This window comes from Moschus berezovskii, chromosome 2, assembly GCF_049115385.1.
Source record: "Moschus berezovskii isolate FMDL1 chromosome 2, NW_MosBer_1.0, whole genome shotgun sequence".
Classification (NCBI taxonomy): Eukaryota; Metazoa; Chordata; class Mammalia; order Artiodactyla; family Moschidae; genus Moschus; species Moschus berezovskii.
The window spans coordinates 133,275,212-133,290,687 of NC_142461.1; the positions used below are offsets into that span (position 1 = coordinate 133,275,212).

At 43.3% G+C, this 15,476-nt stretch overlaps 1 protein-coding gene across 1 annotated transcript in view; it reads left to right on the forward strand.

Moving 5' to 3' along the window:
• Nucleotides 1-2,236: 2,236 nt before the first annotated feature.
• The window catches only part of ANKAR (ankyrin and armadillo repeat containing), a 58,407-nt gene continuing 45,167 nt past the window's right edge, over nucleotides 2,237-15,476 (forward strand). Inside the window, exons 1-3 of the mRNA XM_088830821.1 lie at nucleotides 2,237-2,427; nucleotides 7,628-8,263; nucleotides 14,115-14,552. Of these exons, the coding sequence (XP_088686947.1) occupies nucleotides 7,663-8,263; nucleotides 14,115-14,552 (1,039 nt within the window). The 5' untranslated portion in view covers nucleotides 2,237-2,427; nucleotides 7,628-7,662. The remainder of the gene's footprint in view (nucleotides 2,428-7,627; nucleotides 8,264-14,114; nucleotides 14,553-15,476) is intronic.

Below are 15,476 nucleotides of genomic sequence, written 5' to 3' on the forward strand. Positions count from 1 at the left end.
GGCATCCATCCCCGTTTAGGGCTGACACCCTTTCTAGGTCTGGACATACTGTGATTCTCCTAATTATAGTGGGAAAGAAAGATGAGGATACTAGCAGGTGTGTATCAGGGCTTTCCAGCTGGCTCTAGTGGTACAGAACCTGCCTGCCAATGCAGGAGACGTAAAAGACGTGAGTTCGATGCATGTCAGGAAGATCCCCTGGAGGAGGGCATGGCAACCCACTCCAGTATTCTTGCCTGGAGAATTCCATGCACAGAGGAGCCTGGTGGGCTACAGTCCGTAGAGTCACACAGAGTTGGACACAACTGAAGCAACTTAAACCATGTGTCAAAAGATTTTCACATGCCCTGAATTTATTTCCTGCCAAATGCAGTATTCAAACCAGATTTAAATATTACCCGAATAGCTTTCATCTGAACAACTTCGTGGTCCTGAGCACTAAATTGATGCTCCTAACAGGAGTAGATAAACTTGAGGTTTGCCCTGCAGCCCAGAGTTGAATGTAATGATTTTTACAACAACATAGTTCAATACTAAAGACATGCCAGGCACTAGTCTGAATTTTATGTGTATTAATTTAATCAACTGACTCTCTAAAGGGGATCTCTAGTTCACTTGTTCTGGGAGAATACTCTGTGCATGGTTTTGTTTTTGTTTTTGTTCTGTTCTTAGAGGGTCTGATTTTTTACAACTTTTTTGATACTTTTTAATCCCAGAAACGAATAAAATTCTATGTTAATCCTTCAAACAAAGCAAAAGTCTTTCCCAAGATCCCACGTAAAACAAACCATCTGGGTACCTGAATAAAACATTTTAGGTAGAGAAATTTACATTACTCATACTTCATAAGTGCAAACACGCAACTCCTAAAGAAGACAGTGATTTGACATCCATCCCTTGCCCTGGGAAAGCAATAACAAATTTACTAATACTACCACCACAGCAGCTAAAATAATGACATGGTTGGACTAAGAAATTCCACCTTCAAACAGTTAACCAAAACCCTGCTGCTGCTGCTAAGTCGCTTCAGTCATGCCCAGCTCTGTGCGACCCCACAGACAGCAGCCCACCAGGCTTCTCTGTCCCTGGGATTCTCCAGGCAAGAACACTGGAGCAGGTTGCCATTTCCTTCTCCAATGCGTGCAGGAATGCTCAGTCACTTCAGTTGTGTCCGACTCTGTGCAACCCCACAGACAGCAGCCCACCAGGCTCCTCCGTCCATGGGACTCCCCAGGCAAGAACACTGGAGTGGGTTGCCATTTCCTTCTCCAACGAAAACCCTCTCTGTTGCTGAATTCAGTGAAAAGTTTGGGTTCTTATCTCCCTTGACCTAGAGCAGCATCCAGTGAAGTTGGCCAGTCTCTTCTCCTGGCTTCTATGACCAGACTTGGCTTTCTGCTCTCCTGACTGCTCGCTGTTTGTAGTCTTTCTTGCCTCCACCCTCTCTGCATGACCTTTAAATAATTAAATTTCTCAGTTCTCCATCCTGGGTTCTCTATTCTCTTTCATGATGATTCCAGCCATTTCCCTGGCTTCATTTACCCTAAGTCAGCCCGAATGTATTCATCTAACCCACGCTGCTGCTTTTAACTCAGACCTTTGTATCTAAGTCGCATCTGACATCTCTGCTTGGTTCTCTCACAGGTAAAACTGAACCCTTAATCTTGCCCTGATCCTGCACGTCTGACAAACTTAGGTGTCGCTACATGACCACCTTCTTTTTAAGCTCTACCACTACGCGATCTGTTACCAATCGGCAATCCTTACTTCTCAAACGCCCCTACTCGAGCCTAACTACCCTCTACTGCCACAAATCGAGCCCAAACATGGGATAAAGTTCACAATCTAAACAGCCTGTGTAGTCTAGCCCTCACCTACCTCCTCCTCGTATTTTTGTGTCCACGTCTTTCTTGCTCTCCATACAGAGTTTTGTTCCATTGCTCAAAAATTCAACTTTCTTCTCAACTCAGTTGCTCGTCACCTGTTGTTCCCTATCCTCGGAAAGCTACTTCTCCAACTCTCTGCGTGGATAGATCTTTATCAGGCTCAGCTTAAAAGATCACTTCCTCAGGGCAGCCTTTCCCAGCCCTGGTCTTAGCGTTCCTTCACGTGCTGTTATTACATCATACACTTATGGCATTGTTTAAACACAGCTGTATGCTTATTGGAGGGAATAACCTTGGGGCTTTACGTCTGCCTTTTCCAGGGTCTCCAGTGCCTAGCTCATAACCAGCGTTCTGTAGGTGTTTGTTGAAGGAAAGAATGATGGTGGAGGAGGGATTCCAATTCAAGACTACCTCAGAGCCTTGTGCCTTGCCAATGCCACCTCTACTTCTGCGCTTCCTCAGAGACAGATTGTCAAAGGAAGAAATGATAGAGATGGTGGCTCAGCTGGTGAAGAATCCTCCTGCAATGCAAGAGACCCAGGTTAGATTCCTCAGTTCAGTTCAGTTCAGTCGCTCAGTCGTGTCCAACTCTTTGCGACCCCATGAACCACAGCACGCCAGGCCTCCCTGTCCATCACCAACTCCCGGAGTTCACTCAAACTCATGTCCATCAAGTCGGTGATGCCATCCAGCCATCTCATTCTCTGTCGTCCCCATCTCCTCCCACCCCCAATTCTTCCCAGCATCAGACTCTTTTCCAGTGAGTCAACTCGTCGCATGAGGTGGCCAAAGTATTGGAGTTTCAGCTTCAGCATCAGTCCTTCCAATGAACACCCAGGATTGATCTCCTTTAGAATGGACTGGTTGGATCTCATAGGTCGGGAAAATCCCCTGGAGAAGGAATAGGCTACCCACTCCAGTATTCTTGGGCTTCCCTGGTGGCTCAGCTGGTAAAGGATCTACCTGCAATGAGGAAGCCCTGGGTTCACTCCCTGGGTTGGGAATATCCTCTGGAGGAGGGCATGGCAACTCACTCTGCTATTCTTGCCTAGAGAAATCCTGTCAGGCTCCTCTGTCCATGGAGTCACAAAGAGTTGGACATGACTCAGCAACTGAGCTGAACTGGACTTGGGCTCTGAGCACCATTCTGTGTGTTGTGTGCTTAGTTGCACAGTCATGTCTGACTCTTTGTGACCCCATGGACTGCAGCACGCCAGGCTTCCCTGTCCATCACCAACTCCTGCAACTTGCTCAAACTCATGTCCAATCCAAATCAGTGATGCCATCCAACCATCTCATCCTCTGTTGTCCCCTTCTCCTCCCTTCAATCTTCCCCAGCATCAGGGTCTTTTCCGGTGAGTCAACTCTTCACATCAGGTGGCCAAATTATTGGAGTTTCAGCTTCAGCATCAGCCCTTTCAATGAATATTCAGGACTGATTTCCTTTAGGATTGACTGGTTAGATTTTGCAATCCAAGGGACTCTCCAACACCACAGTTAAAAATCATCAATTCTTCAGCGCTAAGCTTTCTTTATGGTCCAACTCTCACATCCATACATGACTACTAGAAAAACCATAGCTTTGACTAGATGGATCTTTGCTGGCAAAGTAATGTCTGTGCTTTTTAATATGGTGTCTAGGTTTGTCATAACTTTATTCCAAGGAGCAAGCGTCTTTTAATTTCATGGCTGCAGTCACCACCTGCAGTGATTTTGGTGCCCAAGAAAATAAAGTCTGTCACTGTTTACACTGTTTCCCCATCTGTTAGCCATGAAGTGATGGGACCAGATGCCATGATCTTCATTTTTTGAATGTTGAGTTTTAAGCCAACTTTCTCACTCTCCTCTTTCACTTTCATCAAGAGGCTCTCTAGTTCCTCTTCACTTTCTGCCATAAGGGTGGTGTCATCTGCATACCTGAGGTTATTTATATTTCTCGTAACAATCTTGATTTCAGCTTGTGCTTCATCCAGCCTGGCATTTCTCATGATGTATTCTGCATAGAAGTTAAATAGGGTGACAATATACAGCCTTGATGTACTCCTTTCCCTATTTGGAACCAGTCTGTTGTTTCATGTCCAGTTCCAACTGTTGCTTCTTGACCTGCATACAGATTTCTCAGGAGGCAGGTAAGGTGGTATGGTATTCCCAACTGTTTAAAATTGTCCACAGTTTGTTGTGATCCACACAGTCAAAGGCTTTGGCATAGTCAATAAAGCAGATGATTTTTCTGGAACTCTCTTGCTTTTTCTATGATCCAACAGATGTTGGCAATTTGCTCTCTGGTTCCTCTGCCTTTTCTAAATCCAGCTTGAACATTTGGAAGCTCACGGTTCATATACTGGTGAAGCCTCGCTTGGAGAACTTTGAGCGTTACTTTGCTAGCATGTGAGACGAGTGCAACTGTGTGGTAGTTTGAACATCCTTTGGCAGTACCTTTCTTTGGGATTGGAATGAAAACTGATCTTTTCCAATCCTGTGGCCACTGCTGAGTTTTCCAAATTTGCTGGCATATTGAGTGCAGCACTTTCACAGCATCATCTTTTAGGATTTGAAATAGCTCCGTTGCAATTCCATCACTTCCGCCAGCTTTGTTCGTAGTGATGCTTCCTAAGGCCCACTTGACTTCGCAAGCCCAAATGCAGATCGACTTCTTAAGGGGTGGGGCGGGTGCTGGTGGTGCGGGACGCATCTTAGCCGGGAGGGGCGCCCGCGGCCTCGGGAGGGCCCCACGCACGGTGGACAGAGCGCCCTCTCGCGGCGGCGCCCGGGCCCGCAGCCCCGAGCCCGAGGACCAACGGCCGCTGCCCGCGCGGGAGGCAGGACCGCAGGCGAGGCCGGCGCTCCCTGACCCGGCGGCGAAGCGGGCCTCCCAGGCCGCTGCTCAGGAGAGTCCCGCGCAGGCCTCCCCTCGGCCCCGGTCACTCGGGGCTGCAGACGGTGAACTCGGGTCCAGGCTAGAGACCCTTGGAGAAGGCTGCTGTCCCTGCCCGCGGGAGTGCTCTGGGAGCCGGTGTGGATGACCTTTCCCTTTCCTGGACACACGGTCATCCCAGAGCAGGTTGCTCCCCTTTGCCCGTCCTTTCCCTTTCCCGTGTCCGTGTGGGCACAGGGCTTGGCCTTGAGGACGGACTTGAGCAATCAGTTTGTTCTGATTCTGAAGGTGTGAAACCTCAGGCCCATCCTCTGTTCTTCCTAGCCTGGTTTCCGCCTCTGTAGGGTTGGGCTCCCATCCCTGTCGCGGAGCTGGGTTCTCCAAGTCTCCTGCCAGAACCAGCAGCATCTAGCTTTTTCAGAAATGGAAATCCTCGGGCTCCTCTCCTGCCCCACTCAGAATCTCTAGGCTCCCGCAGTCTGCCGGAACAAGCCCGGGTGATTTCAAAACAGCCTAGATTTTGAGAATCGCTGTACAGAGAGGTCAGTTAAATGAAAATTTTTGTGTATAAAGAGCTGGGTAAATAGATGCTCAGTAAATAGTAGTTAGGTTATTATTCCAGAAATAGAGAGGCACTGCATAGAATCCCATTTCTATTGAATAGAGATACAATGTTAACGAAGTATTTCTTGTCTTCCCTTTTTTTTTTAAAGCAAGTGTTTGTTTTCTTGCTTTAAAAAAACAAAACAGAAACACTGAAAAAAATTGACCTTGTGAAAACGCCTCTACAGCAACAACAGAATAGGTATGCAGCAGTATCTTCTTACATATAAACTTGTTTCTTTTTGACATACTTCCTTTTTACCTCTTTTGAAAAGCATATTATGATTAATGTTGGAAGTTGTACAATTTTAACTCAGATTTCAACTTTCTTAAGCTGCAGTTAGTTTAAGCCTAAAAAATATATTAGAACTACCATGAAAGTGTTAGTTGAGCAGTCGTGTCTGACTCTTCGTGACCGCATGGACTGTCGGCCACCAGGCTCCTCTGTCCATGAAATTCTCCAGACAAAAATACTGGAGTGGGTTGCCGTTCCCTTCTCCAGGGGATCTTCCCGACGCAGGGATCAAAGCCAGGTTTCCCACACTGCAGGCAAATTCTTTACTGTCTGAGCCACCAGGGAAGCCCATAGAACTCCCCTATCATCCAGTAATTACACTTATGTGTATTTATTCAATGAAAATGAAAAAACTAACTCCAAAAGCTATATGATGCTGCTACTGTCACTTCAGTCGTGTCCGACTCTGTGCGACCCCATAGACGGCAGTCCACCAGGTTCCACCGTCCCTGGGATTCTCCAGGCAAGAACACTGGAGTGGGTTGCATATAGACTTCCATATTTATTACAGGATTATTTACAACAACCAAGACATAAAAACAACCTATCCATCGACAGATTAATGGATAAAGAAAGTGGAGCATTTACACAAACACAATGAAATACTGTTTAGCCACAAAAAAGAATGAAATCTTGCTAGAATGCGTTCAAGGCATTCTACTGAAATAAGTCTGACAGAGAAAGACAAATATTATATGATCTTGCTTAATGTGGAATCTCAAAAGAAACAAAAAACAAACCCCAGCACAGATACAGAGAACCGTTTTGTGGTTGCCAGAGGCAGAGGGTGAGGTGGGTAAAATGGGTGAAGGGACTCAAAAGGTACAAACTTCAGTCATAAATAAGTCATGGGGAAGTAATGTATAGCGTGGCAACAATAGTTAATAATACCAGGACTTCCATGGTGGCACAGTGGATAAGAATCCACCTGCCAACGTAGGAGACACAGGTTCAGTGCCTTGTCCGGTAAGATTCCACATGCAACTGAGCCCCTGTGCCACAACTGCTGAGCCCATGCTGGAGGGCCAGTGAGCTGCAACGTCTGAAGCCCATGCACCTAGAGCCTGTGCTCTGCAACAAGAGAAGTCACCGCAATTGAGAAGCCCATATATTGTAATGAACATTAGCCCCCACTCGTAACAACTAGAGAAAGCTCTTGCAGCAACAAAGTCCCAGAGCAGCCAAAAATAAATGTTTATAGTTAATAATAACATTGCACATCTCAATATTGCTAAAGCGAGTGAAGTCGCTCAGTCGTGTCCGACTCTTTGCGACCCCGTGGACTGTAGCCCACCAGGCTCCTCCATCCATGGGATTCTCCAGGCAAGGATACTGGAGTGGGTTGCCATTTCCTTCTCCAGGGGATCTTCCCAACCCAGGGATCAAACCCGGGTCTCCCACATTGTAGACAGATGCTTTAACCTCTGAGCCACCAGGGAAGCCCAACTATTGCTAAGAGTAAATCTTAAAAGTTCTCAAAAGAAAACAAATTCTGTAACTATGTATGGTAACAGATGTTAACTTGATTTTTTGTGGTGATAATTTTAAAATATATACAAGTATTCAATTACTATGTTGTACACCTGAAACTGGGGTCTGCCCTGGTGGCTCAGAGGTTAAAGCATCTGCCTGCAGTGCGGGAGACCTGGGTTTGATCCTTGGAGCCTGAAGATCCCCTGGAGAAGGAAATGGCAACCCACTCCGATATTCTTGCCTGGAGAATCCCATGGATGGAGGAGCCTGGTGGGCTACTGTCCAGGAGTCGCAAAGAGTTGGACACGACTGAGCGACTTCATTTTCAATTCACATCTGAAACTAACATAATATATGTCAATTATGTAATGGTTGACCATTAAACAATTAACCATAAAGATGAAATGTATAGATTTATTTCTTGAGAAATTCAGCTTCATTACCATGATAAATTTTTTTTTGCTTGTCTTTTCCTTTTTATTTATTTCATTGCAGAAACTTCAAAAAGGACACACTAGAATTAATTAGAAATGTTAAGATTGCCCAAAAAAGGAGCACCTAGATTTGATCAAAATCAAGATGAAGAAACTTACCTGGAAAATTTAGCTGTACAGAGAAATGCTTCTGCTTTGTTTGAAAAATATGATCGGAGTGAAGTACAAGAGTTGCTAACTACTGCACTAGTTAGCTGGTTGTCTGCCAAAGAAGATGTTCGCTCTCAAGTAGACATGCCATGTGGAATTATGAGTCAAATGAATAACGTAGGTTTCTCCACTGCAATCCTACTAACTCCTGTGGACCCTACTGCCCTCTTAGACTATAGAGAAGTCCATCAGATCATAAGAGAATTGGCTGTTGGAATTTATTGCTTAAATCAAATTCCTTCCATCAGTTTAGAAGCTAATTACGATCAGAGTTCTTCTTGTCAATTACCCCCAGCTTATTTTGATACCAGAATTGGGCAAATTCTGATCAATATTGACTACATGCTGAAAGCGCTATGGCATGGAATATATATGCCCAAAGAAAAACGAGCTCGATTTTCTGAACTGTGGCGTACCATCATGGACATTGATCCCGATGGGAAGCCTCAAACCAACAGAGATATATTTGCAGAGTTTAGTTCAGCAGGTAAGAGAATTTAACATGTTTTATTTTTATTAGAATCCTCTTTTAGAAATTAAAAGTAATTTATATGTGATTTGGTATTATTTAGCCACACTTCTTAAAAGAGATTTTTTAAAAATTCCAAAGAATCTATCTTCCAATAATTAATCTTTTTTTTTTTCAACGTCACCTTTTGAATCTTGGTTAGAACCCAGACCACAGAAGTGTTCGTTTGCTTTTTGCTACATCTGTGGCTAGACTGCTGTGAAGTTCAGATGCATGTGAAAAAGATTTGCTTGATGACAGTAAGGCAGCCTGACTCACCTGCTATGGGCTGGGTATCCAGGTGTGTTTCAGCTTCTGTAGCTTTTAGTGTACCAGCAAGCAGTACCGTCTTGAAGATGGTACCTCTATGTCTGGTAATAGCTCTCATTTTCATGCAAGGTCATCAACTTCTGTTGAGAGAGGAGTCCAAGAGCAGTGAGTTTAGGCAGAAATTCTCCTCCTCTGGGAGAGAATTAGTCTGTGATGTTGCTAGAATCAGCACAAATGCCACTGGATAGGTGTTTATATCCTCTACTCCTAGGACTGAAGGATCACTGGCTACTAAAAAATCATAGCCATAACTGGAACCTAAAAATCTCTCCTTGTTGTTCAGATCTTTGGATGATTAGGGTGAAGTAATGCAAAAGACTGCCAGTAATACCTAGTAAATTCCATTAATTTCTGCCTTCCCTTGACTGGTCTGGTAGTTCTCTCTTAAAGGGTACTGATATTTTGACATCCTATAGATACATTGTTGAAGGGAATATGGCATGGTCAAAATCTTAAAAGCTTGTGTTAGAATTCACCCACAGGTTCTATCATTTCTGGTAGTTTAGGACCCTGAAGGCTAGTTCAGGTCACATAAACATAACTAAACTAGGATATAATTTTAGTAGTCAATGACTCTTCTATCCTGGAAATTGTCTAGTAATCTATTAACTAGTCACTGGAAGACTGTAAGGGACACGGCACAAGTCAGAAGGTGTTTCTGCCTGCTTGCATTGACCAAGATGTGTCTGGAAAACTAAGTTTCATGGTTTGCTCTTCTTGATCGAGATGGTGACAGGAGCTTTGTGAAGATCTGAGCTCCATGAAGGTTATTCAGGATCAGCAGGAGTGGATGGCAGTTTTTTAACAATGTTAGAACTTTGACAGTCTTGACAAAAAATGGGTTTGCCTTTCTTCTGTTTTCACAAAAATCATTTTGAAGCCCTCATTGGAGAAGAGGCGGGACTAAAGAACCATAGTTCCAATCTGGCATGTGTCAAGCAAAGCACAGGCCAGAGATGACAGACTGACTGGTAAAGAAACAACGACCCCTTTTTAGATTCCAGGTAGAAACTAGGTAGATATCTAGGTGGAAGCTTCCATTAGCGAAGTCAAATTCTGAGGCGTGATGAGGGTTAGAGGCGTAAAAGTCACAAGAGCCTCTGGGTCACCCTGGGAGAGCATCAGTCATAGGAAGAGACATGAGCAGGGCAGGAGGGAGCACATGCTCTGTTTCATATCTAAGGACAGAGGGTTCCCGCCTAGTCGATGATAAAATCAATTTTATCAAGCAACTTCACAGCCCAGCTTCTGGTCTATTGAATCCAGCTGTCCGTCACATCTGAGGCCACCCTCTATGAGGATTCCCTCACGGGGGTGCTCCTGGTTGAGGGGATCAGAGCCACATAGAAACATTCTAATCAAGTTGTAGGTGGAGCTGGGGAGCACCCAGAGACTGAAGTTGTCTGTCTTCCATTGTCTACATTTTCAGGGGTGATATTCAGAATTAATCATCAGTATTGCACAAGCACTGGCCAGTTAGAACGGGCATCGGTAATAATGCTGGAACAAGATCTCAGAGGCCTCCCGCTTGCCATATGTACCCTTTGCTGGATCATGAAGCTTTCTAGACTGTCCCAGGGGAGGGAGGCATTCAAAGAGCTCAGGGCTAGAGCAATTCAGTTTACCAAACAATATCAAAGGTTTCAGGATTTTAACAATGTAGCCATATTGGTATACAGCTAAACATCCTGGACATTTCTACTTAATTCTTCTTTCCTGGATGAGAATTCATGCCTTGACTATTATGATCCTACCTTTAAACTATCTCAAAATCACCCGCTTTGGTTCATCTCAGCTACAACACCTGATACAGAACATCTTTTTCTCTAGCCTTACATACTGCAACTGCCTTCTGACTGCCCTGTCTGCCTGTGATCCCTTTTCACTGAAAATGAATGAGTCTAGATGCATATCCACCCTACCACCATGTGCCTTGGGAGGAATACTGTGTTACACCAAAGCACTTTGTATTATTGGCTGCCGGGCAGTCAGAGAAGTGCATCTTCTGTGGACAGAGATTTCCTTCTCCCTCTACCGCTGTTCCGGAGTCCGCTGAAGAACCGGCAGCCACCAGCAGGCCCCAGGCGCTGTAACAAGCGTATAGTGTAAACGATGGTAAAGGACACACAACCAGAGTGCTGGCGCAGGCTGCGGGGGACCCTTAGCGAGACAGCCGGGACTGGAACAGGCTCCCATCACCCACCGCATCAGGAGCCTCCCTGTGAAACCCTGTAGGGCCAAGCATCAGATGCGGGAAAGGCAGCTGGACTCTTAGCAGATGGGGCTGTTATGCTGCATGTTTAAGGATGTACAGGCTCATATACCACCATACCACTGCAAAGTGGATTAGTCTAGGTTGCCCCCCAAATTAGGGTCTGAAATGAGGACTTAAGTCACGGTAGTTTATGGAAAATGACTCCAAGGGACAGGAGTGAGGGACAGGAAATGCATAGAAGAGGAGGAATCGTCAACCCAAGCGTACGCTGGTGAGCTTTCACCACTTAGATAATCAGTTACGGTTTGGCTGGGACTCGGGAGTCGCACAGAATATACTTTCAGGATCGTCAGCCTGAGGGATGGAGGAAGGGAACATGGATTCCCCGGCTCCTCTCCTGCATTGGTCACAGATGACACGGGAGTTAACTCTGTGTGCGGATTGGTTCATCCGCCAGAGTGGCTGACTGGATTCCATCAGGAGTTCAACACAGCAGTGAAGAGAAACCCCAGGGCAAAAGTAAGGGCCACATGGTGCGTCTGAGGCAAGGTGTGGTCAGGTTATATCTGTGTGGAGCTGGTCCATGCAATGAGAGCCAGAGTGAAATATAGATTGCCAGGGAACACAAGGTGTCTGATATAGAGTGTGACTCTTGGCAATTTGGCCTTAGCCCCCTGCTCCCAGTTTAGTCCTGGGACTGTAAAGCAGCAAGATGCTGGGAAGACTTGCTATTTCATCTTTCATGGTTGGAGAAACAGTGCCTCTTCTCCTGACTGTGAGTCTGGGTTCAAACCTTGCAACTGACCACGTGACTGCCTTAAAAACTGTGCTACAACGGATTTCCAAGGAACTCTGCAGGAAGCCAACAATATTGGCAGCGGTGGGGGGCGGGGGGAAGACTTTTGTGAATCAATGAGGACAAGTTCAACTTCAGCTCTCTAATAGCTTTGCACAGCACAAAACCACCAGGAAACACCACCCTTAGAAAAACAGTAGCAACAGTAGCGGAGAATACAGCACACCAAAACTCTGGCCCTATTCTCCCGTCTGCTGGGAAAGTATGCTATTTAGGGCAGGGCCCTTGACCTGATGACCTTATTTAATACCAAAAGCTGGTAGAGCAGAACGGTTACTTTTTATTCCTTGACCTTTGTCTGGAATGCTCTTCCCTCTTCCCACTCTTCTGCATTCCTTCCCAGGTTATTGCTACTCATTTTTTGATGCTTGATTCAGACACCACCTCCTCTGTGCACGTTGTACCACGTTTTATTGAAATTGTTGGCTTCACCTCTGTCTTCCTTAACAGATTTTCTGTGCTTGAGAACTCGAGAGCACAGAAATGTGTCCTTTTTTTTTTGTCTTTAAATTCTCATTACACCTACAGTGCTTTGTTGTTATTTAGTCACTAAGTTGTGTCCAACTCTTCAACCCCATGGACCCACCAGGCTCCTCTTCCATGGAATTTTCCAAGCAAGAACACTTAAGTGGGTTGCCATTTCCTCCTCCATGGGATCTTTCTGACACAGGGATCGAACCTGAGTCTAGTGCATTGGCAGGCGGATTCTTAACCACCAAGCCACCGAGCCACAGTCCATGGAATTCTCTAGGCCAGTATACTGGAGTGGGTAGCCTTTCCCTTCTCCAAGGGATCTTCCCAACCCAGGGAACGAACCCAGGTCTCCCACATTGCGGGCAGACTCTACCAACTGAGCCACAAGGGAAGCCCTTTTAGTTTGAGGAACTCATGGATAAACAGTGCTTTTAACTATGATAAGGAATGAAAGAAAAGCAAATTTGGTGGAGAGGAAAAATGGATTTTGTTTGGGAGTGCCGCTAGGACATTCAAGTAAAGATATTTATTCATTTTAGTTCAGCTGCTCAGTCATGTCTGTCTCTTTGCGATCCCATGGACTGCAGCATGCCAGGCCTCCCTGTCCATCACCAACTCCCAGAGTTTACTCAAACTCATGTCCATTAAGTCAGTGATGCCATCCAGCCATCTCATCCTCTGTTGTCCCCTTCTTCTCCTGCCTTCAATCTTTCCCAGTATTGGGGGTCTTGTCCAGTGAGTCAGCTCTTCCCATCAGGTGGCCAAAGTAATGCAGTTTCAGCTTCAGCATCAGTCCTTCCAATGAATATTCAGGACTGATTTCCTTTAGTAAATCACTGGAGGGCCTCTCCCCAGATGCCATTATCTTTCTGACTGGTCTGTTTCCTTTTGTCTCCTGCTTTGAGTGGGCAGTGAGTCTGGCGTCCGAGAAGCGGAAGGGGCTGTGGAGTTCTTCATTCCCTCTTCTTCCAATATCTCAGCCTTTCTGCCTCTCTGGGGTGAGAATTGACTCGCTGCATTTTGGCTCCCATCCACCCAAGCCATGAAGTTTTAGAGGAATCAGCAATGCTCTAGCTTATATTTAGATCTATTTTAACTGTCAGACACACTTCAGTTTCTTTTTCCTCTCAATTTATCTTACTCTTTTGCAAAAGGGATACGAATCATAGTGGTCATCTTAAAAACCCAAGCCTATTCTTGCTTTTTAAATATGTAGATTTGAGGAAGAAAAAAAGGAAAAGGAAAGTGGGGAGACACACTGATGTATTATTTACATTGTAAGGCACATATGTTACAAACGAGCACTGTATTTTCTACCAAGTCATATTTTATGATTCTAAGCCATTTTCTCAAGCCTAGATTAAAAGACAAATTGTCTTAAAAAAGACAATTTGACAACAAGAAATTATCATTTCATTATAAATGGAAAGAAAATGTAATGTAAGAAATTTGTCATTTATGGTATAGAGTAAAACTAAGTTTTAATTCTTGTTTTATTATGATTAGTTAGTAGGAAAGTTATTTATTGTATATATTTAGCTTCTGTTATCAGCAAGGAGAAGAAATGTGTATTATAGGAACTGAATAAACAAATATACTTTATACCCAAGTAAGAAGCTGATTCTTTGCTTAAAGGAAGATCACATTTCTCATTGTTCTTCCATGTTTTCTTTAATTAAAGATGAGATATGTTATTATGTTTCCATGGTGTTGTATTATTCCTTCAAAGAGAATGAAAATCAGTTCTTTTTAATTCCACAAGCTTCTCTCTTTCTTTACTCTGCTTAGTCACCATGTAAATGTCTGCTTTTCTTCTTTGACAGTTTTAATGGCATTTCATTATTCCTTTGCTGTCATTTTGGTAGAATTCTGAGATGAAACTGTATTCAATCTATTTATCCAGAAGCCAAGTATGAAAATTTTCCAATCTTAAATCTTTCTTTTTTACTGTGAAGGTTTGATTGATATTACGAAGGATCCAGACTTTGATGGAATCTATGATGAAGACATGAATGAAGATCCAACATATAATCCCAATAGCCCTGAAGAGAAAGCTGTATTTATGAAATATGCAGAATATATCCTACTAAAGATGACATTCAGCACCACACAAGTTCAACAGTGTGAAAATGTTTTTATATTTGAAACAGCCTATTGGCTTACTAATGCTATAAAATGTAATCAGGATAATCTTGATATTTGTACCTACCAGAGATTACAGCAAAGATTATACCTTCAAAAAAAGATTATTCAAAAACATTTTGAGAAGAAAAAAGAAATCAGGAAAGGGATAGGATACCTAAAATTAATATGTTTTCTGATTCCATTTCTATTGAGCTTAAAAAAGAAGATGAAAGTTCCGTATTTAAGTGGTCTGCTTCAGCCTTTTTCAGGTAAGAGTATTGCCAAAATTATATTTAAAATGTAGATATATATTGAATTTATGTTTAAATTCAATTTTGTTTATAGTATGTGGGTCCAAGCATATAACCAAGCTATAGCATGTTAAAAATGACAAACATGTTACGATTTGACAGAACACAACAAAATTCTGTAAAGCAATTACAATAAAAGCAAATAGTAATTTATTCAATTAAAATATAGATAATTTTTTTTTAAATGTGATGTCTCCAAAGTAATTAAAAATGCATGGTATATTCACATAGTACAAGGACAATTACAAGGACGATTGAAAGACAAAATGATTTCTGAGATATGTTATGTCCATGACAGGATGATGCTATATCATAGCTCATGCAAAGGATAAATTCAGTGTGCTTCTACTCAACACCACTATTGTGTTTTTCAGAAAATTAGAAATTGACCCAGATTAATATGGAGCAGTAAAAGATCATGAATGGTCATGAAAAAAAAAGATGAAAATATATTAAAAACTTTAGTAATATATTGATCCTATAACAAAACAGTAGACCAATGTAAGAGAAGAGGGAGCTGAAATAGGGTCATTTTATATGGAATTTGACAGGAATACAGAGCAAACTAGTCCTCCCACCCAGATTAGCACACAACTTGTGCTTAAACATATAGGCTTATTTATAGCAGGCTTTCAATTCAGATGGTAGATTTTCAGTAGAAATTTTGCAAATCGTTTAATAAAATTTGTGTCATGAGAATTATGATAGTGAAGCTTATAATCCATACCTGTGAACTATTTAAAAATGAACTCATGACAGTCTTGTCCAGGGATGCAGGTGGGGGGAGTGTCTTGTGTATGGAATTGACGTGCTCTTTAGAGGATGTTAGCTGTACCTGTAATGACTTACTACTTAAATTATTGGAAACAAATATGACTAAAT